Source organism: Pagrus pagrus, assembly GCF_965226575.1.
Source record: "Pagrus pagrus genome assembly, chromosome: 9".
Lineage (NCBI taxonomy): Eukaryota > Metazoa > Chordata > Actinopteri > Spariformes > Sparidae > Pagrus > Pagrus pagrus.
Window position 1 is genome coordinate 19,072,544 of NC_140193.1, and position 25,925 is coordinate 19,098,468.

The 25,925-nt window shown below is 40.3% G+C and overlaps 2 protein-coding genes across 3 annotated transcripts in view; one reads left to right on the forward strand and one right to left on the reverse strand.

The window, feature by feature from the left end:
* On the forward strand, positions 1 to 9,784 carry gpr143 (G protein-coupled receptor 143). Its single transcript, XM_084362976.1, has 9 exons — positions 1 to 287; positions 2,471 to 2,580; positions 2,930 to 3,024; positions 3,930 to 4,022; positions 5,049 to 5,158; positions 5,248 to 5,356; positions 5,796 to 5,913; positions 6,005 to 6,260; positions 8,075 to 9,784. The coding sequence occupies exons 1-9, from the start codon at positions 32 to 34 to the stop codon at positions 8,176 to 8,178; spliced, it is 1,251 nt and encodes a 416-aa protein (XP_084219102.1). The 5' UTR covers positions 1 to 31; the 3' UTR covers positions 8,179 to 9,784.
* Positions 8,778 to 25,925, reverse strand: part of tbl1x (transducin beta like 1 X-linked) — a 27,618-nt gene continuing 10,470 nt past the window's right edge. For both annotated transcript variants that reach the window (XM_084362970.1, XM_084362971.1), the window contains 14 exons: positions 19,719 to 19,824; positions 18,074 to 18,219; positions 17,666 to 17,885; positions 15,735 to 15,867; positions 15,413 to 15,554; positions 15,235 to 15,298; positions 15,008 to 15,105; positions 14,329 to 14,389; positions 14,069 to 14,190; positions 13,906 to 13,980; positions 13,696 to 13,823; positions 11,378 to 11,543; positions 11,186 to 11,287; positions 8,778 to 11,018 (listed from right to left, as the gene is read on the reverse strand). In XM_084362970.1, coding sequence (XP_084219096.1) covers positions 10,992 to 11,018; positions 11,186 to 11,287; positions 11,378 to 11,543; positions 13,696 to 13,823; positions 13,906 to 13,980; positions 14,069 to 14,190; positions 14,329 to 14,389; positions 15,008 to 15,105; positions 15,235 to 15,298; positions 15,413 to 15,554; positions 15,735 to 15,867; positions 17,666 to 17,885; positions 18,074 to 18,219; positions 19,719 to 19,776 — 1,542 coding nt within the window. In that variant the 5' untranslated portion in view covers positions 19,777 to 19,824 and the 3' untranslated portion in view covers positions 8,778 to 10,991. The remainder of the gene's footprint in view (positions 11,019 to 11,185; positions 11,288 to 11,377; positions 11,544 to 13,695; positions 13,824 to 13,905; positions 13,981 to 14,068; positions 14,191 to 14,328; positions 14,390 to 15,007; positions 15,106 to 15,234; positions 15,299 to 15,412; positions 15,555 to 15,734; positions 15,868 to 17,665; positions 17,886 to 18,073; positions 18,220 to 19,718; positions 19,825 to 25,925) is intronic.

A 25,925-nucleotide genomic window follows, 5' to 3' on the forward strand; every position in this document is an offset into this window, starting at 1 on the left:
GTCACTCTCTCCCTCTCTCCTTCCTCCAGTCATGGCATCCCCGCGGCTGGAGACCTTCTGCTGTCCGAACAGAGACGCGGCGACAGAGTTTGTGGTCTCCTTCCAGCCCGTCTTGTTCGGGGCGTTGAGTTTGGGAAGCGCGGCTCTGAGCCTCATGTTCGCTGTTTTACAACTTCTGCCGAAACGCAAAGGATACAGACGACTGGGACAGTATCCTCTGCCCAGGCCCGCGTCCTCCTCCCGGATACTGTTCATCATCAGTGTATGTGACATACTGGGATGCGCAGGTAAAGAAAGGCTGACCCACTTTTTGTTTTACAGAGAGAGAAAGGTCGAGTAGATTTCACAACGTGGTTGCTCGCTGGTGCCAATTACGCACGCAGATGTGTTGTTTTAAACTCCATTGTTGCGCCATATGTGCGTGCCTTATCCAAACAGAGAGGAGACATTAAACATAAGTTTAGTACAGCTATGAAAACTGTCTTTTAGAGATGCAGTGTTCTTCTTTCAGCCTTAATGTGTGTTGGTAAGCGATTTTAAGCAAAGCCCCATGACGCAAAGCATGAAATTAAATAAAAATAATTATGTTAAAAAATGTAATTTATCTGGCATAAAAAAGAAAAAGATTTGTTTTTCAGTATAAAGTGATCCCACATGAGCTGTTGCAACATTTGGATTCAATAAAACAGGCTGTGAACATGTCACTCTTTTTCCAGCCAACCTGATTACCAACTGTAAAACTCAAATACCAGCTCAGATAAAGTTTGTGCATAATAGAGAAGCAGCTTATTTCAGAACGAAAGAGTGAATCATGCTCCTCTCAAGTGAGTAATGAAATGACTCATAACAACTGCAAACCTTTCTTTTTATTATTTGTTGAGTTGAAAGCAGCATTGTTCTTTTTTGTGACCAATTCCTTCACAGTTTGCAGGTTTACATCAACAGGTAGCTACTGTCAGTATCATAACTTATAGACATCCAGTATCATGGTAATAGAAGAGGTACATAAACGAATAATAACACATAAAATGAATATTTGTACCCTCTCTTAATAAATGAATGCGTTAACATTTTAATCAGCACTACCATTATGATAGCGATGGTAACAAATACAGATAAGTAGCATTAAGGATACACCTGCAACTGATCCCTTCTTAACCCTGACCCAATTTGTGCAAACGTGCACCTACATCACTGGAACAAACGACGTTTTTTACACAAATAAAGAAATTTCTTCATGTATACCATTTGCCAAATTAACAAATAGGCCTAGATAGTCAAGAATGTGTTTAAGACAGCATTTCACAAAATTCATAAAGTTTCTCCTTACGCAACGTGTCTTAAAATTTGGGATTTTTATAAGGGAGTCTGGGGACTTTCTCCACAGAAGACAAAGAAGTAGCCTTTATTAGTTACTTTTAAAATATATTTAAAATATATTTTTAAAATATCAGTTGCAACACATAAATCATTGCTTTATGTGTTGATGAGCACAGGCCTTATAATGTGGGTTAAACACAGTGTGAAACTATTTATTTAGGATTTCAGTGTTCTGGTTCACAGTGTTTTTTATATTTAAATTCATCTCGTGTCAGTGTTTGAAATTTAAAAAAGTTAAGATTTTGCACACACTCAATTTTGTAAGATTATTTATAACATAATGGCATTTCTAGCTGGGTAAATCGCCTCCTTCCTAGCCTCGAGCATGACATGGCCTGCCCCATTCATCCACGCAACAGATAAAATCCCTATTAAAGAGTGACCGACCAACCAACCAACCAACACCACACGATACAATATAACACATCATCACCAGTCTTCATTTCCGGTACAGTGAATTACAGGTTGCCCTTTTGTTAGCTAACGCTTAGCTGACGTTTGTGATGGAAAGGTCCATACAACGTGTAAAAAAGTCCTCAAATGATTCAAATCACAGTTCAGAGAAGTAGTTATATTCATCGTCAAACATATGCAGCATTGTTTTTAAAGTGACTGATACAGAAAAGGCTGTAGATTATTTTCACATTCTACGGCCGACACTTGAACTGCTCATTCATAACTTTCCTCTGCCCTTGGAGAAGGCAGATGAGGTCATGTACATTCACCGCTGCAAACTAACAGCGTGAAGCACCATTTCAAATAAAATACACAACAGCGTGCAGCCTGCATCACATTAAGGTTGTGGGAGAGCTCCCATGTTTCCATTCCGCAGTGAGGGTGTAGGAAATGGAAACACCCCCATAAAACACACCTGGAGGCAGTTCATATTTCCATGATACAAAGCTGCTATTACAAGGACTCCATGTCTGAATCTAATTAATAAATTCACTTAATAATTCCGAGAACAAACAAGTTAAGTAATTTCACATCCCCTCTCCTGTTTATTCCTCTCCTCTGCCTTGCCGAGCAGGAATCGTCTAATTTCCTCAACAGTTACAGTTAGAGATCATGTGTTGTTTTCCTCTGCCAGGTATCATCATCAGGTCATCTGTCTGGCTTGGCCTGCCAAACATCATTGACCACATCTCGGTGGCAAACAGCACTGATGTCTGGCCAGAGGTCTTCTGTGTCGGCAGCGCGGTATGTAGGACAAAGCATCACCCTGTCTGGCTATCAAACAGTTCACTTCAGGCTTTCAGCGTGCGAATGTTTCTTGTTTGCTAGAAGATTGACATTTGACATTTGAAAGGGAGGTCATTGTGAAAAATCCAGATTTCATGAGTAAAAGCAGTCATTTGCTTTAATGCGTGATCGGCAATCATGTGCATAGCCAGCTGTGAAGCTACTACAATGCATCCTTTGTGACTGAAAAGGCAGAGATAACAGATCAGCCTCAAAAATTAAGCACAATTACACACATACTTCTTATAATCAGAATGATTATAGCTATGATGTCATAAGAATACTGTATCCAATTTGTGTGTTACAGATGTGGATCCAGTTGTTTTTCAGCGCCTCTTTTTGGTGGACCTTTTGTTACGCCGTTGATGTCTTCCTGGTGGTGAAAACATCAGCAGGAATCAGGTGCTCTGAACCTCACCCTCCATCTGACACAAGTCATTATCACCTCAACAAGATGAAGCACAGAGCTTTAAACTGTGCTCTCACTGCGCGTCACTGTCTACAAGAGATTTAAAGGAGAAGTTCTCCCAAAAATGAAAATTCAGTCATTATCTACTCACAGCTATGCTGATGGAAAGGTGGGTGAAGTATTGTAGTGCATAAAAAAACATTTCTGGAGCTTCACAGCAAAACAGCGCTGCAGCATTCTCCTAAACAACTGAAGTAGATGGGGACTTGTTTTAAAACAACAACAACAAAAGATTTAATGGTTCTATGCAACTATTCTGGCGTAATCTAAGTCTCTGGAAACCCCGACATCCCAAATTGATTTGAAAAGATGTTATTTATACCCCATTGAAAGAAGCAAAAGTCTTCACATTAATAGACATAATCTTCACTGTAACTGCTAAACTAAAAGTGTTAGCATGCACCCAGTCTAAAGTAGGTGCACAAGCTTAACCGCGTGTCAAGGGTGTAAATAACATCTTTACAAATCATTTTGGGATCTCTGGGTTTTTAGAGACTTGGATTACACCAGACTCGCTTTATTTTAAATGTTTTTGTCCTTTGTTTTGTGGACTACGAATCTGTGCGAGTGGATACTGAATTATTTTTCATTTGTGGGTGAACTTCTCCTTTAATGCCTCTTCTTTCACTATTTGTTGCAGAGAAAGTAGTCTGAGTCACAGTTCTTTAATATTCTTCTTGTGCTTCAATGGGCCAACAATATGCTTTCCTCCCCCCAGTCTGTGTTCTACATTTGCTGCCGGCACAGAAAAGAAAAAAAAAAAGAAAAATCATCAAGATACAGAGCTGCAGCATGAGTTGTGAGCTCAGTCTCATGACTCTGTTTCTTTCCCCATCAGCACCATTATCCTCTACCACATGATTACGTGGGGTCTGGCTGTGCTGTTGTGCATCGAAGGAGTGGCCATGCTCTATTACCCATCCATCTCCGAGTAAGACTCTTTGTTGTTCCTAATTACACCATCAAGCACCTTTCCGCATCTGCTGGTCTTGTCATGAGATAAACAAAGAAGATGAACTTTTTTGTTTGTCACTTTCTTTTCTGCCAGCAGCCATTTTCCTTTGAAATCATGCTCAGGGTGGGAAGCTCAGATGATGGGATGACGTCCGACGGCTCTGTTCTAGGTCATAAGTCATGTAAATGTAGAGAATGTGAGAATTTGTTATCGTTTCAACACTTTGGGCCAGGAACATTAGGCCCATATTTCAATGTAAAACACATATTTGATAACCCATTAGCTACCTACCAACAGCTCACGTTAGCATTCAACCTCTTCCTAGCTAACACTACCATTAGTATTCCACAATATGCGTGGAAGGGTGTCAGATATCGCTTGTTCTGAAATATCAACGCGCATCTTGAACACTTAAGCCTGATTTATGCTTCTGCGTCGCGGCGACGGCGTAGCTACGTTGTCGACGCAGAACTTCGAATGCTCAATGACGGCGTAGGGTTGACGACGTAACTACGCCGTCGCCGCGACGCAGAAGCATAAACTAGGCTTTACTTCGTTGTATCATCAAACAGTAACGTTAGCCAGGAAGCAGCTGAATGTTAATTGTTTAACGTTAGCTGTTGTGTAATGGTAACTAATAGGTCGTTTAATCTTGAAATATTGACCAATGTCGCTCCGGATTGAACCTAAACGTTGTCTGTTAAATTACTGAACAGCTGGGAAGAGGTGAAATGAATAATTGTCAAGGTTCTCTACAGCAGCATTAGGAGGCAGCAGCGTTTGAGCTGAGTGTGACATCAGAGGAAAATGGTCGCCATGCGATTATGGTCTGTTTACAAGAAAAGACTGTGGATAACTTGTCAAATATACCACGGACAATCTGTGGTGATAGAAAAATGTTTGTTTCCCTGTTTCGGCCATGCAGTCGCCACATTATAGTACTTCTTTAGCTTTAGCTGTGATACTGATGCTAATGCACATTTTATGTTGCATTTTTTTCAGTTGCGAACAAGGCCTCCAGCACGCCATCCCACACTATGTCACCACATACGCACCGATGCTGCTCGTCCTCGTGGCCAATCCTGTCTTCTTCAGTCGCACCATATCTGCAGGTCAGTTCCTCGCTCTGAATCTCTTTATGACAAACACTTTCTCAGACATGACCTTCATTGACCACCTCTTCTCTCCTTCCAACCTACAGTGACATCTTTACTAAAAGGACGACAAGGAATCTACACCGAAAACGAGAGACGGCTGGCCACCGAGATAAAAATACGCTTCTTTAAGATAATGCTGGTGTTCTTTATTTGGTATGTTACCATTCTTTATCAAGAAGATACACTTAAAGGAATAGTTTGACATTTTTTGGAAGTGCATTTGTATACTTTCTTGCCGAGAGTTAGTTGAGAGGATCGCAGGTTTTGAAAAGGAAGAATAATGTTTGGAATAATAAAAGGTCGATCTCTGGTTCTGCTGTATCGAATGATTATAACTGTTCATAATAAGTTAAATAAGAGTGCAAAGCTTGACCAGCGGACTCATCTTCAAAACCTGGTGCCTACATTACCCACGATGCAAATTAGCCACCGAGTGACATCACTGGAGGCAATTTATCAGATTACATGCAGCTTCCTCTGGAGCCACAAAAGACTGTATACTACATTTTCATTTGATCAAAAGTTTAATACATTTATATTTACAACTGTAGCTGTTACTGAGACATTTCATTATTCATGTGTGATGTTTCAGCTGGGTTCCCAACATCATCAATGAGAGCCTCCTCTTCTACCTGGAGATGCAGACAGACATCAATGACAACGGCTTCAGGGATATCAGAAACGCAGCCCTCATCACGTGGTTCATCATGGTGAGTGGACAAATATCAGCAAACAGAATGAAGAACATTAGTTTTATCATTATCCAACACCTTACATTATTCTGTGTTTTCACTATTATAGGGCATCCTGAACCCCATGCAAGCTTTCCTGAACACGCTGGCCTTTCACGGCTGGACGGGCTTCGACGTGGACTTCAGCCTGCAGAGGAGGAGGGAGCTGGCCTGGGACTCTATTTCTACTTCAGTGCCCAACACTGCGGGCCACAATCCCATGGTGGGAAGCACTCTGCTCTACCAGAGTCACATCCAGGACTCCAAGAAGAACACGATGGGCAACGGGCAGCACCACTCCGACGGCATCAGTGTCCTCTCAGAAGGTAATCGGGCGTTCACTGACAGTAACGGCTCACCTGTATATCAGGGCTGGTGAAGCTCTGTTACATGGTGTCTCCTGATGCCGTGCTCTATATCTGATGTATTTTCTTTTGGGAGGTACCACTATGGCATCCACTGGGGAAAGCTTTTTATCATTGTGATTCAATTAGTTTCAGCTGCAGAGCTCTGGAGATATCGAGCAGAAAAAAGTTTGATGATAAAATACTTCACATTGCACAGAAAGTTACACATTTTTTTAATAAATAATAAGCAGATGACAACAGTGTTGCTACTATTCTTAATCCACCGTAGCAGGACATGCTTGTTACTGTACAACTTTGATATGTATGCAAAATTCTGTCAAGCATGCTGCTTGGGTGCCAAGTCATCACAGCGTTTAAATGTTATTACTGATATAAGATGACATGCAGAGAGAGGAGAGGCTGTTAAAACATGTAGATAAACCAGGTTAAATACACTCAGGTGCCAATCTTTGTGGGACACCTTGCTCAGAGAAATGCAATCTGGCAAAACAAACTAGAAGAAAGATGTTGGTTCAACTTCATTTTGTGCCATCTTTGACTGCTGTATGTGCTTTAGGTGTAGCTAGTTGTACCTAACTGGCAGCTGAGCATATTTTACCTGGTTTATCAATGTGTTTATACATTTGTCCTTGCTCACTGCATATAATTGTATGTGCTGCATGTAGTCTGTACACTGATGTGCATTTCCTGGATAAAAATGTCAATATTTATACTTTTAGTGTAGCTGAGTGATGACATTGGGATTTTACACACAGGACATTCTGACCTGTCACAGTAGAAAACATTCGAGGTATAAGTAATCACATTAAGGATGGCTCAATTACATTTGGCTGCTTCAGTTTCAAGGTGTTGGGGCCTCACTTTGATAAGATTTGATCTTAAAGATCTTCATCCCAGAATTTTAAAGTCAGTCATCTGCTCGTCCCCATGCTGATGCAACTTCAGGTGAAGTTTTGTAGTCCGCAAAATATTTCTGGAGCTTCACATCAAAACAGTGTTGCAGCATTCTGCTGAACAACTGAAGTGGATGGGGACTTGTTTTAAAGCTAAAAAAAGAAAAAACAACTTTTATTCTTTTTTAAGTCCCCATCTACGTTAGTTGTTTTGGAGAATGCTGCAATGCTGTTTTTGTTTAACGGACAACGAAACTTCCCCCGACTTTCCATTGACATGGGGCTGATAGATAGATAGTGACGGAATTTTGATTTTTGGGTGAACTTATCCTTTAAGTGTGACTTGAGCAGAAAAGCACGTTGAAGTATTTATTTATAAATCCTTATTTGAAGCAGAGATTGCTTTTATTTAGTTTGGGACACATGCATCTATGCCTGTGGTGAACTTTGCAGTAGCTACCGGTTGATACAATGAAATGTATTTTGGGATGATTTTGTAAAGCATTTTATACCATTTTATACAAGCTTGTGTTTGTGCACCAAGAGGATCATGTACAAAATCACTGTTTTGTGTCACTATTCAGTCAGAAATAAAGTTAATCTTTTAAAAGATTTATGGGTTTTTTTAATCATTTATAAAGCCTTCAATCTGTTTTTCGGTCAGACTGAAAAAGACTCATGGCTCAAATTCAAAGAGCAATGCATTAAAATGTCCACATTAAAAACTGCACTTGCATGATAAAATTCCCAAAATACATTTGTGAATCCATGCACACATTTTATGATGAAGGGATGTGTGAATATCTCAATGGATCAGCAGTTTTATAGGTTGTGAAGGTGTCCTGTGCAGTAACACCTGCCCCTATTTTGTCTTGCTAGGTTCAGAGTCTAGTACAGTTGAAATCAACATTTCCAGCGAGCTACGAGACTATGACGATGTAGACGCTGATGGAGAATCCTTGGAGAACTCTGTGAGGCACTAGCTGGGGTCATCAACAACCCGCCTCCCTCTACTTTTCCTGTGTGACATTGTTTTTTTTTATAAGCTACTTTTGTTTTAGATTGTCTCCACTTAGTCTCTATTGTCCCAGGTATTAACTGGTCATGAGATTTCATTAGTTGGTGCGACAGGATAAGTCTAATTCTTGATTCCAAGCCTTTTATTTCTTCCTAAGCTTTTTAAATCTGTCTGCAGCACAGTTTGGTTTTACATCAACGGTACAGCAGCTGAACAGTCCCAAAGTTAGAAAATTACATTTTTTTTTTTTATAACCGATAGCTGACTTTCAAAAGTGCCTTAAGTGCTGGAGGAAAGATTTCCCCATGGAAAATTCATTGAATTAGTTGCTGGTTTTGTGATACACAATCTTTCCATTAAGCTCCCAAAGAATGTAATGACAATTTACTGTATATCGAACTGTCCATCTTGTATTTTTGCACACATCCATTTTATAACATATTAAATATCCAAAATATTTCTTAAGGTTTCGTTGGTCACACTTTCTTTGTCTTTTGAGGGGCTGCATAGCAATTTTAAACATCGAGCTTTGAAAAACACTCAATTAAAGACACAGTCTCCATGTTTTCTGATATCAAAATAGAGTGATTTATTTGAGACACTGAATGACTTCAACGTTTTGTCTTGGAAACAGGTGACCGCACCCTGGACCAGGGTGCGAGAGAGAGAGAGAGAGATAGTAGCTGTCACAGCACTTAATCCATTTTTGGGCTCCTTAGCACGCCAAGAAAGGCCACCGACCCACAGCCCAATTCTCAGTCTGACACAGACAATAATGGCTCTCAAATGAAAAAGTCAGAAAACAATGAACCACCCGTTAAAGGACCAGTGTGTAGGATTTAGTAGCATCTAGCGGTGAGGTTGCAGCGTCTCACCCTCCTCTACAGCGGCCGCTTAAAACGTGGAAAACATGAAGGCTCCCTCTGTAGATATAAAAGGCTCATTCTAAGGTAACGAAAACCACGATTCTTAATTTAAGGTGATTAAACACTCATGAAAACATAATTATGAATAGATCCCCCTAAATCCTACACACTGGACCTTTAATATCCAAACGTGACAATTAAAAAAAGAGGGAGAAAAAAAGACAAAAATAAAACATTGGCCCTTCACTTTCAGCAAAATCTGAAAATTTGCTGAACCGCCCATTACAAAAAGTGCACTTCACATAGCTCAAGCAGAAGTCGACTGAAAGGAAAAGGGACCAGAAAAAAAGGCAAATCAAAGTGGTGGCGAGTTAGTTTGAAGATCTTTTACATGAGATCCCACTAAGTAGAGGGAGGCAGACTCACTGCCCACGACACAGGCATTTCAAATCTGACCAAATCTGATCATCCGGCAGCGTTCGGTGGGACTTAACGAGACCAATCAGAGTTTTTTTTTTTTTAAAGCAACAGCAGGACTTTTGCTTGACCTCCACACCTCCACCTTCTGGCCAAACTGTGCTCTGAATTTTCAGTAGATTGTTCAGAGGAAAGTGCCAAAGAGAACCCATGGTAATGCTAATCAAGCAGGTGTTGTTTTCCTGCATGATGTCCTGTTCCACATACAATACACAGTTAAAGCAGAAATCAAGCAGAGGACTGTGATGACTCTTCCCCCCCAGAGGATTCCCTGAATGCAGGTGAATGAGGTGCACATTTCCTCCGTGTCTTTCAGGGATCAGTAGTGGAAAGCAAAGCTGCTTAACACATCTGCGTCAATGCCATTTGCGACTCGCTGAAAAACAAAATAACTTGATGCATCGGATGTGATTGGCCCAGTTGAAAAAGACTGTATTAAAAGGAGCTGATGAGACATGCACTTCGTTTAAAAAGAGGTCTCATCACGTTTTGTCAGCAAAGACGTGACCGCTCTAGCCATTAATGAGCCCCTACAGGATGGCAATAAAGTGTACTGTATATAAACATATATACACAGTATATAAGTCTGTGTATTAATCTAATTTACATATCTTTACATTCTTAAATTTACATCCAAAAAAGGGAGAAAATTCTCTTTGTAAACCACACTTTTCACATCTTGTCCACAAAATGACATTTTCTAATCTTGAGTGAACTGAGCAGGTCATTTTAGGAGGTTAGGACTGTTTCTTGGCAGGTTTTCATGGTGTTACACGTGAGCTAAGAACTAACCTCGCAGCGGCACATTCAGTTTTGACTTTCAAAAGTCCATCTGTGGAAAATAGACCAAAAAAAGCAAGAAGCACTCTTGAAACAAACTATTCTCCACTGAGTAGAGTACAGCACCCTGTCGACTGACAAACCAGTGCTTCAGTATCAGTTACTTTTATCACGTCCCATGAAGTAACATTTGCTCAGAGGAAATCTAAAACCCCAACCTTGTCTTTCACAATTTGTTGCCTTTGACAGCCAAACACGCGTGTCTCATTAACACTTTTCTCTTTATATAAAACTCATCTTTGTGTTTCCACCCTTTCACCCCGATAACAGCTGGACCAGAGGCCCGGAGGGATCGCAGCACTTCCTCATTAGAAACCTTTTAAAACGTGGATGCACCCAGGGAGTTGGATTCAGTCCAGTCTTGGGGATCTCTTGACCGACGTGTTTCACATTGGCGTATCATAAAACACACATCAACAAACTGTAAGGTGCACTGGAGTCAGCTGGTGTCGGCTCCTCAGCAGCTGCTGCGGTAAACTGGTTTTGTTTCATTCCACCTTACGGCTCTTCTCGAGCAGTGACAGTTTGTTTGCTGATGTCAGAAGAAGGCAATTTGCTGCACATTCCAGGATTCATCATCAAAGTCTCACGTCCGCTATTTTCGGAGATCAAGAACACAAACCTAAGGGGGGAAGAGAAGGTAGCTTTAATAAAACATTACAAGCAACATGTCATTTTTTTTAACTTGTTGTTTTCTTAGTACTAGAAATACTTTTTCTGAGCTGATTTTATTCGCACTAAACCCTAAAAAAGGAAATAAATAAGTGAGCTGTAAACGATTAGGCATACCGAGCCGTCTGACGCGCTGGCACCGACTTTGTCCCCAGTGCCGTTCCAGCACACCTCGAAGATCCCACCAGTGCCCCTGTAGCTGTGCACCAAGGCTCCAGTCTGAAACAACAGTGCAAACAAATAAATGACCAACTCTGTCACGATTTACCGATCACAATGAATCTTCTTCCATTTAAATCAGATGCTCACCGTGGTGTTCCAAATGTGGACACACTTATCGAAGGAGCCGCTGGCCAGGTGCTTGCCGTCGGGGCTGAAGGCCACACTGTAGACGGGTTCCTGGTGTTTGGTCAGCGTGTGAATACAAACCCCCCGCTCGACATCCCAAAGTCGTACTGTCGAGTCAAAAGAGGCGCTGTGGGAAAAGAAAGTGCATAGTTTATAGCAGCACCAAGGACTCCTAAAGATCATCCTTTTCTTAAATGGATTTTTTTAAATGTATTTGTGAGATAAAACATTTATCCGTATCAGAAAAAATCTCTGCAAGTCATTAAAATGATCAAAACTACAACTCTGTAACCTGCCTGCAAAATGCCTCTCAACAGCATAGGTCATTATTTCCAAGGATTTATGTTGCAGTGAATGAACGCCAAAAGCTTTAGATCGTTATCATGTGTTGGTTGTTTCTGCATCAGAACATCTTGTCCTTGACAATTTCACAATTCTAACAAGTAAAAACATCTCAGAAACATCATTAATCAGAGCTTCTATAAGTAGAAACACGACACAACAAAGGTCACACTTTGGTACTATGCCAAAAAAATGAAAAAATGTGTGAACTTAAACTGCATCCATGACTCCAGAACAGAAACACTGTAGAAAACCAATGGTGATATAAAGGAGGAGGATTTCAATTAACACATCTTCCTCACCCAGGTATAAATAGTCAGGGCTAATCTTCTACGGGTGCCCTCGGCAACAAATTAAAGTGAACTCAGAAGGATATAATGTCTGGAGCAAAACTGAAGTCAATTAAAATGTATTGCACACGTAGAGTTCAACAATGGCTTTTACTTTAAGATTATCAAGTTCCTTCCAGGAAGTGGTGATAATAATGACAGCTTTATTTCCAATGTGAACTATATGCAGGTATGATAGGTTTCAGCAAGGGCTGTAAATTCCTGTCGTACTTGAACTCGAACGTTTACACATGCATGCACATCTGGGTCAGGGTTTAGGGTTGTGGGCCACTGATAATAACAAGAACAGGGTTTCTTCTGAATACTAGGCCATGTCAAGTGTCCCATTCCCATACACACACACATATGTACATATTTTGTTCTGAGCACACAAACTTGGGACTTGAAATTGATATTGCAGGTGTAACGCAGGGTTCATACAGCTTTTTAAGAGTGAAGTTAAAGTCGTTTTCAAGCACTTTAAAGGTGACTAAACCAACAATTTACAGACTCAAATCCTTTATCATCACATGTAGATTGTTACCAAAAAACCGAACTAAAAAAAGTTTACAGGATTCCTTCATACCCACAGCAAACAATGTATAATGTCACTTCTTGTTTATTTTACCAGCTGTTTATAATAACTTTGACTTGGGGTAGCACAATATGGTGAAAACAATCACATTGCAATTATTTTTGACGGATATTGTGATTGCGATATGATTCCCTATTAGTGGGAATGATACATTTTGCATTACATTTTTTATTTCTACTAAAAAAAAAAAGATTTTATTTTTTCTATTAGTTGTACAGCCCTGCTTTGACTGTATGTTGTGATCATGACTAGTTAATGCTTTCCAATTTTTCCACCAGGAGACAACAAATAATATGACAAGAGTACAAGTATCAAAAGATTTTTGGTTGAAATGAGTGACTGTGTAGATGAAACACCCAGTATGTTGCAAATTAGGGCTGCCACTAACGACTAGTCGACTAGTCGTTATAGTAGTCGATGACTAGTCGACTATCAAAGTAGTCAGATTATGAATTGCACAAAAAACAATGGCTCTTATTAAGTTGGGGAAAATGAGATGTCTCACTCTGAGCTATTTCAATTGGCTATGGTGAAACACTGTTTAGCGTGGCATTGCATGCCGTGGGATACACACACGATGACGTCATTACCGACTAGTCGACGACTAAATTAGTCATTGACTAATTTAGTAGTCGACTATTTGTCGACTAGTCGACTAGTCGTTGCACCCCTATATTTCATTAAAGGTTTAATGAACTATCATCTTAATTGTCTTCATTTTTAGTAAGTAACACTTCAAGCTGAAAGCTAATGATTGTTATATAAGAGCAGCTGCATGCTGGTGCGATAAACTGTATGTTATACATTCAATTTACGTATGATCCGATTAGTCGACTAATCGAAAAAAATAGTCGGTGATTAGTCGACTATCAAAATAATCGTTTGTGGCAGCCCTATTGCAAATCAAGCATTTGAATTCAAGCTTATTCCTACACTTATTGGAGCATATTCCAAACGTTCAATGTTTTGTTTGAAACCTGTAAATGTGTGTTATTTGTGAGAGATTCGCCCACCTGGCGAGCATGATGTTGGAGTTGGGGTTGCTTGTTCCGGGGCCTGTGGGACTCCACTTGATGGTGTAGATCTCTTTACTATGAGCCTGGAGGTCGTGGACACACGACTCTTGCTTCATACTCCAAATCTGCAACAGCAAAATATGTCTGAATAAAAATCACCACTCAGGTCTGTTGTCTCTAACCTCTCAGACTGAGGACTAGTCTTACCTTTAAGGTCATATCGTCTGAGCAGGAGGCAAGTAGCATGCCCGATGGATCCCATTTAATGGCATTAACTTCATTCTGCCAAACACAAAAACTCGTTAGCTTGACTGTCAAGGGAGCGAGCGTGGTATGAGGTCAGACGAGCAACAGAGAAAAAGCTGTTTACCGTGTGGCCCTGGAAGGTCTTGAGGGGCCGGTCATTGCCAAGGCGACATACGTGGATGCACATGTCTGTGCTGCAGGAGGCAAAGGTGGTGTTGTTCTGCCAGTCGACATCCAGTGCTGGGGCTGTGAAACAATTGAATGCACAGGTTCATTAAGGGGTTGCTGAGGTTTATGAGCCCAAGCAGGAAACATTTTGGATCCTATTTATTATCTACAATAATAAGCTTTTATTGTTCTGGATACACAGTGAACTCGCTTTACCTGAGTGAAAAGGGAACTGCTGCTTGGCTTCTCCTGTGTGTGCGTCCCAAATGATTGTCGTCTAGAAAATGAAATGGAGCATTTCAACAAATGAGTACAGCTTTTCTGAATGCATCATTATAAACATAATGACATATTAAAGGCTTTTTAAGAGGTACTCCAAAGGAATGCCAGGCCTTGAATTAAACACTAAATAGGTAGGTAGGGTAAACACATAACTGATGCATCTAGCGTCATAGTCATCGTCCTTGGTGTGTGTCTTTGTAAGTTGAATTTCTTTTCTCTGCCTGTTCAACTTCTCTCTGATACACAGCTTTATTTTCAAAGAATAATGCACAAAATAACACGTCACTGTAGCACAAAAACTGCAGTTAATATAAATAACTTGTACAGATTCCATTTTGTCTCACTTTATTATGAATAAAGTTTTATCTAATAGATTTGGCTCCATGCTAAAACGACGCTATGATATAATATTGTGAAATATAACATATGCAAGACATTAATAATTTCAGGGTTCTCTGGCTGTATTGACTTTATATCGTAAAGAAGATTAACTGTTAACACACAGCAGTTTGCATTGTAGTTTATGAACACCAAAAAAAATGATATTCTACAGTTTACTTGAGCTTTATTATTCTTTGTGTCTGTTAAAAGAAACAAAAACTGTCCGACATACCTTATCTACACCAGCACTGAGAATAGAGTTCCCCTTCTTGTTCCACTTGAGTGCAAATATGGGCCCTTTGTGCTGCCCCAAGGTGCTTGCCAGATTTCCTAATGGATAAGACCCATATTAATTTCTTGTAAAAAAAGATCCCTCCAGAACATGTCACAGATGTTGCATTATTCACAATGCCAGAAACCTAATGAAACAACACCATGCTGGAACGATGGAGGACATACCATCCTTTGTCCATATCCGAGCAAATCCATCATATGAGCCCGTTGCCAGGAGAGTCCCGTCGCTCTGTTGGAGGGAAAGATAACAAACCTGTTATTTAACCGTCCTCAGCTGCTCAGTCCGTTTTCCACAAGGTAAAGCTAGAATAGGAGAGATGTTGACGGATGATCAGGAACTTACATTCCAGTCTAGTGAGGTGACGTCTTTGTTGCTGGGGACATCCTGGCCACCTTCTCGGATACAGTGGCGCAGCACCAGCTGGGTAGAGTTGGAGTTATTGTTCTCGTTCAGGTTCCAGATCCGAGCGGTGGAGTCCCCCGAGCTGAACAGAATACCAACGCAACAGGAGGGGGGGGGTCAAAAGATTATTGGAACATAAGCTGTCAGCGGTGGATCTTATGAAGCCATATATCTTCCAAAATAAAAGCCAAAGCGTGCATGCGATATAATATGACTCATCCAGCGTGAATTAAGATCAGTTTCAGCACAGACAGAGACTCACCCTGAGGCCAGCAGATCGCTGACAGGGTTCCAGGCACAGATGAACACTTCAGACTCGTGGCCTCGCAGCACTGTGGCTTTACTGGCTGGTATCTCCACATCTACATCCATCTCCATGGGCTCACTGTGGTTATCTGAGGAGAGTGGACACACACATATTTATATATGCATCAACACATGCAGGCAAACACACATGCCTGCACTTGTCAGCAAGCCTGAAGGATGATTATGGTATTTTAAAACCTGGGCTCTGGGTCTGAACTAATGTGTTAAAAAGTAACACGATATCACAAACTACTTAACCAATCAAGGCAGCGTTAGACAAACTCCAGTATTCTGCATGGTTAAATTACTGTTTTTGTCAATGGAGTCTGGTGGCTTTGAAGAGAGCGATACATTTTCTGATTAAACAAAAAGGATTTTACGCTTTCAAAAACTGGTACATCTCTATCTGAATCCTTCCCATAGTGTTGTCAGAGAATAATGTGAGTAAGGTTTATGTTGCAACCGTTGCATTTATGCAGCTGCAAGATTAAGGCGATCTACTGGACCGATTCCAAAAGTTTTTGTACTTTTATACATTTATACACCAAAATATGTTACCATAGACCATTAAAATATCAGAATAATCCTTTAACCCCTTAAGAGTGGTATAGATTAACTGCAGGTCACCTCTATGAATATGAATTGTTACCAAATGTAAAAGGAGGTGAAGGGTTGCCTTTAAATAACAGGAAGATATCAAAGAAAATCAATAATAAGTTTTGGTTGCTATATGCCAGAGCTATTTTTATTTATCTCCGTCTGAAAATACTGACCCACTTGGAGTGCACACAATTATCACAGTATAATGAGAACCCAGCCACAGTAAAGAATCTAGCCTCAAGATTATGCGAAAGCTTCCCTGTGTACTTTTCTCACACCCGACTCTTCCTGTTGTCTTCCACACGTTCAAATTAAATTTCTAGGTGATGTGTTGACACAAACATCCACTCCTCTTCCCCTTGTTTAGAGTTCCACCTGATCTACACCTCTCTGGTTTCACTCACAGAGGAAGCTGCGAACGATATCACATTCTGTGAAAGCCACACGGCTGTTGTTGTTTCTCTGTGTAAAGCTGTGCGCTAATTATGGCAGGTCATCTGTGTTTGATAGGTTTAAGGATGCAACTTCTAGGCTGCTTTCTTATGAAAGCACAGAGCCAAAACACAGTGTTGGAAGAGTACTGTAGCTGCTGCCTTTGAATTCTCGCCCCTGTTCCATATACAGATTCATATAATACTGTGGATATTACTGTGTATTATTCATGCAGTCATTGCATGCACCATTTCTATTTGAAACTGAGAAAACACTGAGAGTCAATGTTTTTATTATGCCATGGTGATGATAATGTGAGTTAAAAGTAACAACAGATATGGTGAATTTTAATAAGAAACTATTTTACTTCGAATTTTTGGCCCAAATCCCTGAAATTTCAAGGAGCCAACACAGCTTTTGAGGCACATATCAAGGTTAATTGCTGTTACACCAGTGAAAACATTTTAATGAGAACAAGGCAGCTTTAGAGAACCTCAAACAAATATTTAAAAATATATATCAAGAAGAACTTCAATTTGTATTCTTGCACAAGTGAATTCAAAGCACTTTCAATGACCCATGTCCATTTCCAAAAACTTGAAAGGCCATATTTATTTTCCCTCAAACTGAAAAACTCATGATCCATGGGAGCCCTGTTGAAGCTTCATTCTTGACACTTTTGCCAAAAAGCCCCTTATATCATCTAAAATTTCAATAGAAATACAATTTATTATGAGCTGCAGGTCGAGAAACTAGAGACTTGTCTGCTTGTCCCTTTCTTTTTACTCCACTTTATTACCTTTTGATCACATCATTTTTATCTTAGTTCAGTAAAGTACTAAAGAGTCGACTTACTCATGTTGTGAGTGCCGTTCTCCTCCCCGTTGAGAGTGGCTTCTCCATTCTTTGGTGTGTTCGACTGGATTCCAGAGGTCGAAGCTGCGTTGGCACAGGCCGCCTGTTGCTGGGCTAACTTATCACGGAAGGCTTGTTGCCGCGTCTGCACCACATCTGGCATGACTGCGTCGATGAGCGACAGCGACTCGATTGGTCGACCATCGAAGACTGTACCATCCTGTCAGGACAAAGGCAGTTAATTACGCATCATGGGGCAATGTGATTATTTACAGAAGCGAGCGTTTCCTGATTCTTCTACAATACAAACATTTGAACATGTTAACCTGGCATGTTGTGTCTGTCCATTTGTCATTAAGCAACAGAAAACATCTGTGAGAGTCAGTAACAACAGGTCTCTGCCCTCACCTCGTTGATGCTGATTTCTGCCTCCACATACTGAAGCCCCTTCTGCAGGATGGAGATGAGGGCTGCAGGGGGCACTAGTGTTCCATTGATGTTGGACTGGCTGATGTGGCTCTCGATGCCAAAGGTGAAAGCTGAGTGGGAGAAACCTGAAAACAAAACACCATTCACATTCATTAAACGGGAGAGTGCCAAGCACAAGATGTGCACAAACACAACACAAATATTCAAAGAAAAGTCTTGTCTGATCCAAACAAAGCCAACAGTAATCGCATACAAAAACCGAATGGCATAACAAGTGTGACATTTGAGAGTATAATAAGGCATGCCAATGTCAATGTGGACCTCTCAGGGCTACGAGTAGCGTGTTTTCTGCCAGATGGCTGCAGAGACAGTCTCAATAAACAGTAATAAAGAGACAGAGTCGAGGATTTCAATTACTGATACAAATCCTATCGAACAGTGAATAGCATGTTGATATCTAAATGGCCAACGCTATATTCTTTGTTCCCACATTAAAAGGGAGGGGGGCATGTTTATTTAAATCCACCATGAGCTGAAGATCTTCATATCTTCATATAAAGTGTTATGTTTGACCGTGCATAACATAAAAAACATTATGTGCTTTGTCCTTAGAAAATTGCTTATGGATGACAAGTCTTTTTTCTAGACAACGCTCAAACAAGATGTGCACATTAGGGCTGCATATACCAATTATTATCATTACTGATAAATCTGAAGATTATTTTCACGATTGATCGTTTAGTCTACAAAATGTAACAGTGTGAAAAATGCTCATCATTAGTGGCATCTTCAAATTGCATTTTTGTCCAACCAACAGTCCAAGATTCAGAGATTCGTAGTTTGCTGTCATAAACGACAAAGGAAAGCAGCAACATTTAAGAAGCTGGACCCAGCACGTGACATTTTTGCTTGACAATTAACTTAAAGGATAAATTCACCCAGAACTGAACAGTGAGTCACAGTCACAATCTACTCACCCTGCTGTCAATAGAAAGTTGAACCAAATTTCAACTGGAGCTATATTGTAAAACAGCATCTCAGCATTCTGAAGCAGCAATTGAAGTAGATGAAAAAAAATATAAAATGGCTCCACAAAGCTTGTCAAGCATAATCCAAGTCTCCAGAAGCCCCAAAATCCCAAATAGATCTGAAAAGATGATATTTACATCCTTTTGAAAGCTGAAATCCTTACTGAAGCTGCAAAGCTAAAAGGGTTAGAACACAACCCGTCTGAAGCGAGTGCACGAGCTCGACGGCACGTCAAGGGTCTTTTCAACATCTTTCCAAATCAATTTGGGATCTCAGTGATTGCGGAGACTTGGATTATGCCAGACAAGCTGTATGGAGCTGTACAGAGCCATTTCAGTTTTTTTTTCCAGTCCCTAGCTACTTCGGTTATTGCTGTAACACTGTCTGTAATGCTCCAGAAGTGGTGTGCGGACAACGAAACTTCAACCGACTTGGGGGTAATAATGATGACGACTGAATTTTCTTTTACTGTTGCAGCTTTGATGCGCAAAGTCAGCAAAAACCCTGGAAATCTAAAAAGAAAATACATGCATGTATCGAGCCCAAGTACATTCATTCAGTATCCGTGTGTGTAGCAGACATAAAGAAGACAAACCTGATTCTTGGAGGTATCTGTAGACCAAGAAGTTCACTTCATCACTGGTAATACTCATCTTAGCCCACTGAAAGGGGGGAGGTATGTTGGAAGGCTGGGTTCACTCCTGAAAATAGAAACAAAAATAAAAGTTGAGATTAGCATTTAGGTCTGTGGTCTAGACTCTGACATATTCTAACAAATGATATCTCTATCATGGTCCAATAAAAATAGATACAAATCCTGCACACTGCAGAGTGTGCAGGATTTGTCCTGTGCCTTGTTTAATGATGCAGTCATGTGCTGACATATTTTAACAGGACAGCCCAGACATCTAACCTCTGTTAGTAACTTCACACTCGTCTCGCCCATTTCATGATTCCTTCCTTTGACAATGTCAATGGCCGGGTCACTTAACCTGTAAATCCATGTCTGGTAGTGAGTCTAAGTATTTCTAGCTTCTTTTCTTGGGACTAATGGGAGTGTCTATATCCATTTGGCTATCACTGAGAACTCACTGGTGCTTTCCATTAGTGACCCGGCCAACCATCTAGATGGAAAGAGCCCTGATAAAGCAGCAAGGATATTAAATGCCTGTCTACTGCCCATTTAGTGAATTACAGAAGAGAGCAAGAGGCAAATTATTCATAGCAGCCAGCCTGACCTTCCCTTCTGAGTTATTTTCAACAAACAGTGGTGTTTAATAGAGCTTGTGTTACCATTTCAGATTGAGATGGTCTCAGAACTGAAGGGAGCTCAAGAAACAAAACAGCAATTATGTTTTTAATTCCATCATGTTTTTATCCTCAGGCTGATGAAGAATATTGCAGTTCATAATTTACCAGCGGCTCAGGCACATGCTGTACAAGAGCAGGGTAAAAGGAGCTGGAACAACATTGCTCATACACCCACGCACAATGTAAACATACACTAATGTACAGTACATAATATAAAAAGGAAAGAATGGCCTTTGAGTAGGTTATCGTTTGGAAAAAAAGCACGGCAAAATAAAAACTGCAAATGAGTAATCACATTCAATATATATCATAACTATAATAATTTCCTGCTCTCCCACTGGGAGATAAAGCAACTGATATTCTGCCGAGAGCACACAGTGAAATAAAGGGGGGTGGTGTCAGGTATGAAGACTGCATGGCTGTCCAACTTTCATTCCAAACACTGTCCAGGCCCACTCAAGTTCCCCTTTGGTAGCATAGCAACAAGAGAGATCGAGCAAAATAGACAGAGAATGGTGTTGTCCCAATTACCAGTGGGCATACAGCCAGAGGGGTTGAACATGTTACTCAACATGAATTATTCACTCTTTCACCTTGGTATATTCTTTCAGATGGAGTCTGCCTTTATTGTACCACAGCAGACATGCTAAGGGTTGGGAATATAACAAGCTCTCCAACTGGCGCAGCCACAAAATTAAGTTTAACGTTTTTCAACACAAAAGGAGATGCTGTTAAAAAGGTGCCCTGTGGAGTTTTCTAGTAAACAAACAGAAGTTATGTTTGCGTTCACTCAGCAAAACTCTGTATGAGGTAAGGCTGGGCAATATTACATCATTATGGTGATATGGTGAGATTGTTTATTGTCTTACATTCTGGATGACAGAAGTGTTGTCTTTTCCTGGTTTTAAAGGCTGCATTACAGTAAAGTGATGATTTGCTGAACTTACCAGACTGTTCTACTTGTTCTAATACTTGTCTTTACCCACGTCGTCATTATATCCACATTACTGATAATTGATGAAAAATACTCAATGTGTTAAGTACCAATAGTCATCCCCATAATACGTTTCAATATCGTTAGATATTTGATAAAATTTGTTGTGATATTTAATTTGGCAACCTGTCTCAGCATTTAGCTAGGCCTAGTTGCTCTTGAGATTTCTAAATATCGAGACATGCAATATATTGGTACCACGAAAGAGCATAAAACTACTGCAATATGATTTTAAGGCCATATCGCCCCATAGTATGAGGTTAGACAAATGTGTTGAATGTCTTGCCCTCCACATAAAAAAATTGTGAAGGCAATTTTTTAAACATTTTTTAAAGGGGCAATATGTGAGACGTTGAAAACATAAGTCAACTAAAATTATCAACAGAATGTGAAGAAATAACAGTTTTGACATTATGATGTCTGTGTATTGTGTTGCAAAGATATCTACTCAAGTTAGCATGCTAACCAGCTAGGCCTAGCCTGTCCTAGCCCAAAGCCCCTGTGCTGCTCAGGTAAACACTAACACTCTCCTGGTCCCAAGTGCCCAGTCTGAACTGCTAGCTGCACAGCTAACTGAGCTAACTAGCTAAGGGCCGCCACAGGTAGCAGCAGTTAGAGGTTACTCTGGTGACATGCTGCCCCTATTTGTTTTGAGTATGAATTTTATATATTGCAACAGTGTTGTTTGTATCCATATTAACTAGCAAGCAGTTTTTCTTCTTCTCTGCTTTTGTTGGAGCGTTGCTGTGTTTCTTGGTGTATTACAGCCACTCATCAGAAAAAAAGTGTGAAACCATTGGCAGGGCTGTCACCCATGTGCACAAGAGTGTACATATGTGTCCTTGTGTGTGTGCACGCAATAAACAAAAGAGGGATGCACGCAATAAACAAAAGAGGGACGCACGCATAAACAAACACCACTATGGAGCTACGAGAGTTAAAACAACTCCAGTGGTAACCTTTAAAATACACCTGGATTTAAAGAAAAAAACAAACTGCAATAAGTGTAAAAAATAAAACAGAATCTCACAGGAATATTTCCTTAAAACAAATCCTGGTTGATGATAACGAGAATCCAGCAAAGGCAAAAGCTCAATGCTCTGTTCTGCCAGAAAACACAACACTAAGCTAGTCTATCTGAGTCACCATGGCCTGATTTGACCACTGCAGCCATGTTTGTCGTCAGCTTACATGCAAGTGAGGAAGGGGGCAGCCACATCAAAGCAAAGCAGCCACTGCTCCCAAAGCTGCTACAGCTACATACCAAACAACTGGAAACGTAATTAACAGGCAGCCTGGAGGGGCTCAGGTCCGTCAGTGCAGGGCAGACGCAATAATCCCTCTATCAGATGGGCCCATGATGCCACCATCCATTACACAACTCCCTAGGCATCAGAGCCTCCTTTGACCAAACAATGAGCCTCCAGAAGACCAGACAAAATGCTAACCTGGCTGTAAGATTTATCCACTGAAGGGATAAGTGGAGTCAGAGTCTGAAGATGTGATTCCTCTGAAAAAAAGAAAGACATCACAAAGGCTGCTGCTACAAAAACATTGTTTACAGAGCACAGATCTACCACAAGGATGGAGATGCATACAGCAGACACAATACTGACACTCGGATATAAAACCACACAACCCTAATCATGGTTATTCTAATAATAATAATAACAATAGTGATATTACAGCTATAAAAAGGAAACTTGATTTTTAAAACATTTTATGCTGAAAGATGTTTCTAATATGTATTCTACCCTCACTGACACAGGGTGGACAAAATTTAAGAAACGCCTCTTAGTGTAATACAATTCAACAGCACCACGAACTGCTACAAAATGATCTTACACTTGAATCAACACCTCCCCAAGACGATTCGAACAAAAACTGAACATCTAAGCTTTCATTAAGACAGCATTCGTGTAGGACAGTTTGATTGTGCTATATTAGTAGCTAGGCAGTGAATCCCACACATATAGTTTACTTGGGCGGTCCGCCCAGAGAGGGGGTTTCGCTCTGCTGTTTGTTTTCTCTCTAGCAGCAACGTTGTCTGCTTTCTTCATCAGCAATAAGTTTTAGTTGTTAAAAAACACTTCTGGCATTTAGGATGTTTTCAGTCATGATTATGTTGTCATAACAGCAGGTGAGGTGCGTGTGGGGAGGCTTGTTGCTAATCTTTTTTCATCAGCAATACATTTTATATAGGTGTACCTCTGTGTAGCTAATAAACTCTTCAATAGTCAATATACGAGCCGATCACAAATCAGCACAAGCCTAGTACAAAGCATTCCAGACACCGAAATGCTGTGTGCAGGCATTTTGATAAGTTGCAAATAAAATCAAGAGGACACTGAAAATAATTCAAGCAACCTCCAAGCCCCACACAACAACTATTCCATGCAGTTATGGCAACACAAATCATACCACCCAGTCAAAGGGTTACAGACAAATCCCACATCCTTTAACTATGTGTTTGAGTCACAAGAGCAACCACCCTAGAAATACCACAGAGCCGCTTTGCCACCTTAAACCCAACAAGAAACCAAATTAAAGTGTGTAAATGCTGAACGCTCACGAGGATCAGTACATTTGAGGAATGACACCAGATTATGTGTTATATGCACCAAATCGATTCAATCCTATCATTGTCAAAACAAGGCATTATTCTCAGTCTGTGTGCAATAACAAGCTGTTTAACGTTACACATCAGCCCAGCGCTACAGCTGACAGAAAAATGGGTTTCAATTCATAATTCATTTGAAAAACTCACCCACAAAATTCCAACAATGGAGCCGAGGCACCACGCTCTGCACTACATCTTGTTTACCAGCCCAGTTTGTTTTCTATCCATTTCTGGCTGAGATTGGCACTGCATACAAATAAACCTGTTATACTCATTCTCTTTTCCTCACTTTTATTCCTCTGAAGTTTTACGTTGAATGTTCCTGCCAAATGAAGTCTATCCTTCCGCTGTTGTTAGTTCTCTCACCTAGCAGATTAGATTAATGACTTGTCAATCACACATTAACGACAACACCCAGAAATGGACAATTTCTGTTGGTGTGACAGAACACTGTGGCAACAGACAGCAGAAACAAAGAGGCTGTTCAGAGTCAGACCTGGTATTACCATGCATGGACAGCTCTAAGTCCGATAGATCACACCTTACATTAACATTGGTCTCAATATTTATCTCGTGTGACCACTTGTGATTGGATCTTGTTTTACTGCTCTACATGCAGATCGACACATACTTTTAAATGAACTGTGCAGCTACTGTCATTTCAGAATACAACCAATATACTGTACATTCACAGTGGTGTTAACATTTCCAAATGCAGAACAGACAAATGGAAACCCTACTACGTCAATGATGAGAACCCCTACTGTGGTCATCAGACTCATTAGGGTTTACTTCAGGATGTTTACAGCACTTGCATAACAATGTAAACCACACTACCAGCTTGCCATAGTCAAGAGGGCCTTCATACCTTTATCACCCATGATTCAGATGAGTTTTTCGATCTTTTTTTAATTTCAAACACATCTGACAAACATACATTTAAATTTAATCAAATTTCTGATTACAATAAATAACATTAGAATGACTAATAGCTCCGACTTAACTCACACGTTTGTAATACAAAGTGTGGCTGAATGCTTCAGTGACTGCAGCTTTTGTGGAGGTGCTGCTTTCACTCCACAGCTATAAAGTCAGCTGCAATCATTTCGAGTTAAAACAGAGGAAACAGTGTTTGAGGTTTGAAATAAAGACACAATAGTATAGTGTTGTCAGCAGACCCCCACCAAAACTTGATTTTTTGGGCCGATGCAGATACTGATATGTAGTAAAAAAGAAGCAACAGAATGAATGAGAGAAGCAGATTCCAACTGATTTTTGCAGCACTTTCACAAATGTAATTATTAAACAAAACATATGCAATGGAGGCAGAATGTTTTGGATTTTAATCTCTAACAAATTAAGAGTTTTCATATTGGCACATATCGGGCAACATATATGGCAATACCATTGTATCTGTGGTTGGCCAATATTGGCCTGCCAATGTATTAGTTGGGCTCTAGAGTCTAAGGACACTGGGAACATGAGTTGTCATTCACTCTAAAGCCTTTTGGAGACCTGCTTGACCCTTAAGTCTTTTCATTGTAGCCAAAATATAATAAAATAGACATTTGCAGATATAACCTGATCTACTTGGTCTAAAAATAGAAAGCAATCCTTTTAAAAGGTGGGGTGATATTTAAACTCCATTTCTTCTATTTCAGCTACCCTGATTAAAGCAAACATGCCACTGCAAATAGTTATTTGAACAGTCCTTTAAATGGGGCTTGTCATATAAAAGCATCCATCTATCACTGAAATCAAATAAAATGCTTTCTGAACACAGACATTTGAATGTAAAATAATGGAGCAATGAGAACTACACAGCCAGCCGTCTCCTACACATGCAGGTTTTGAAAAGAATGATGTTGAAAACCAGC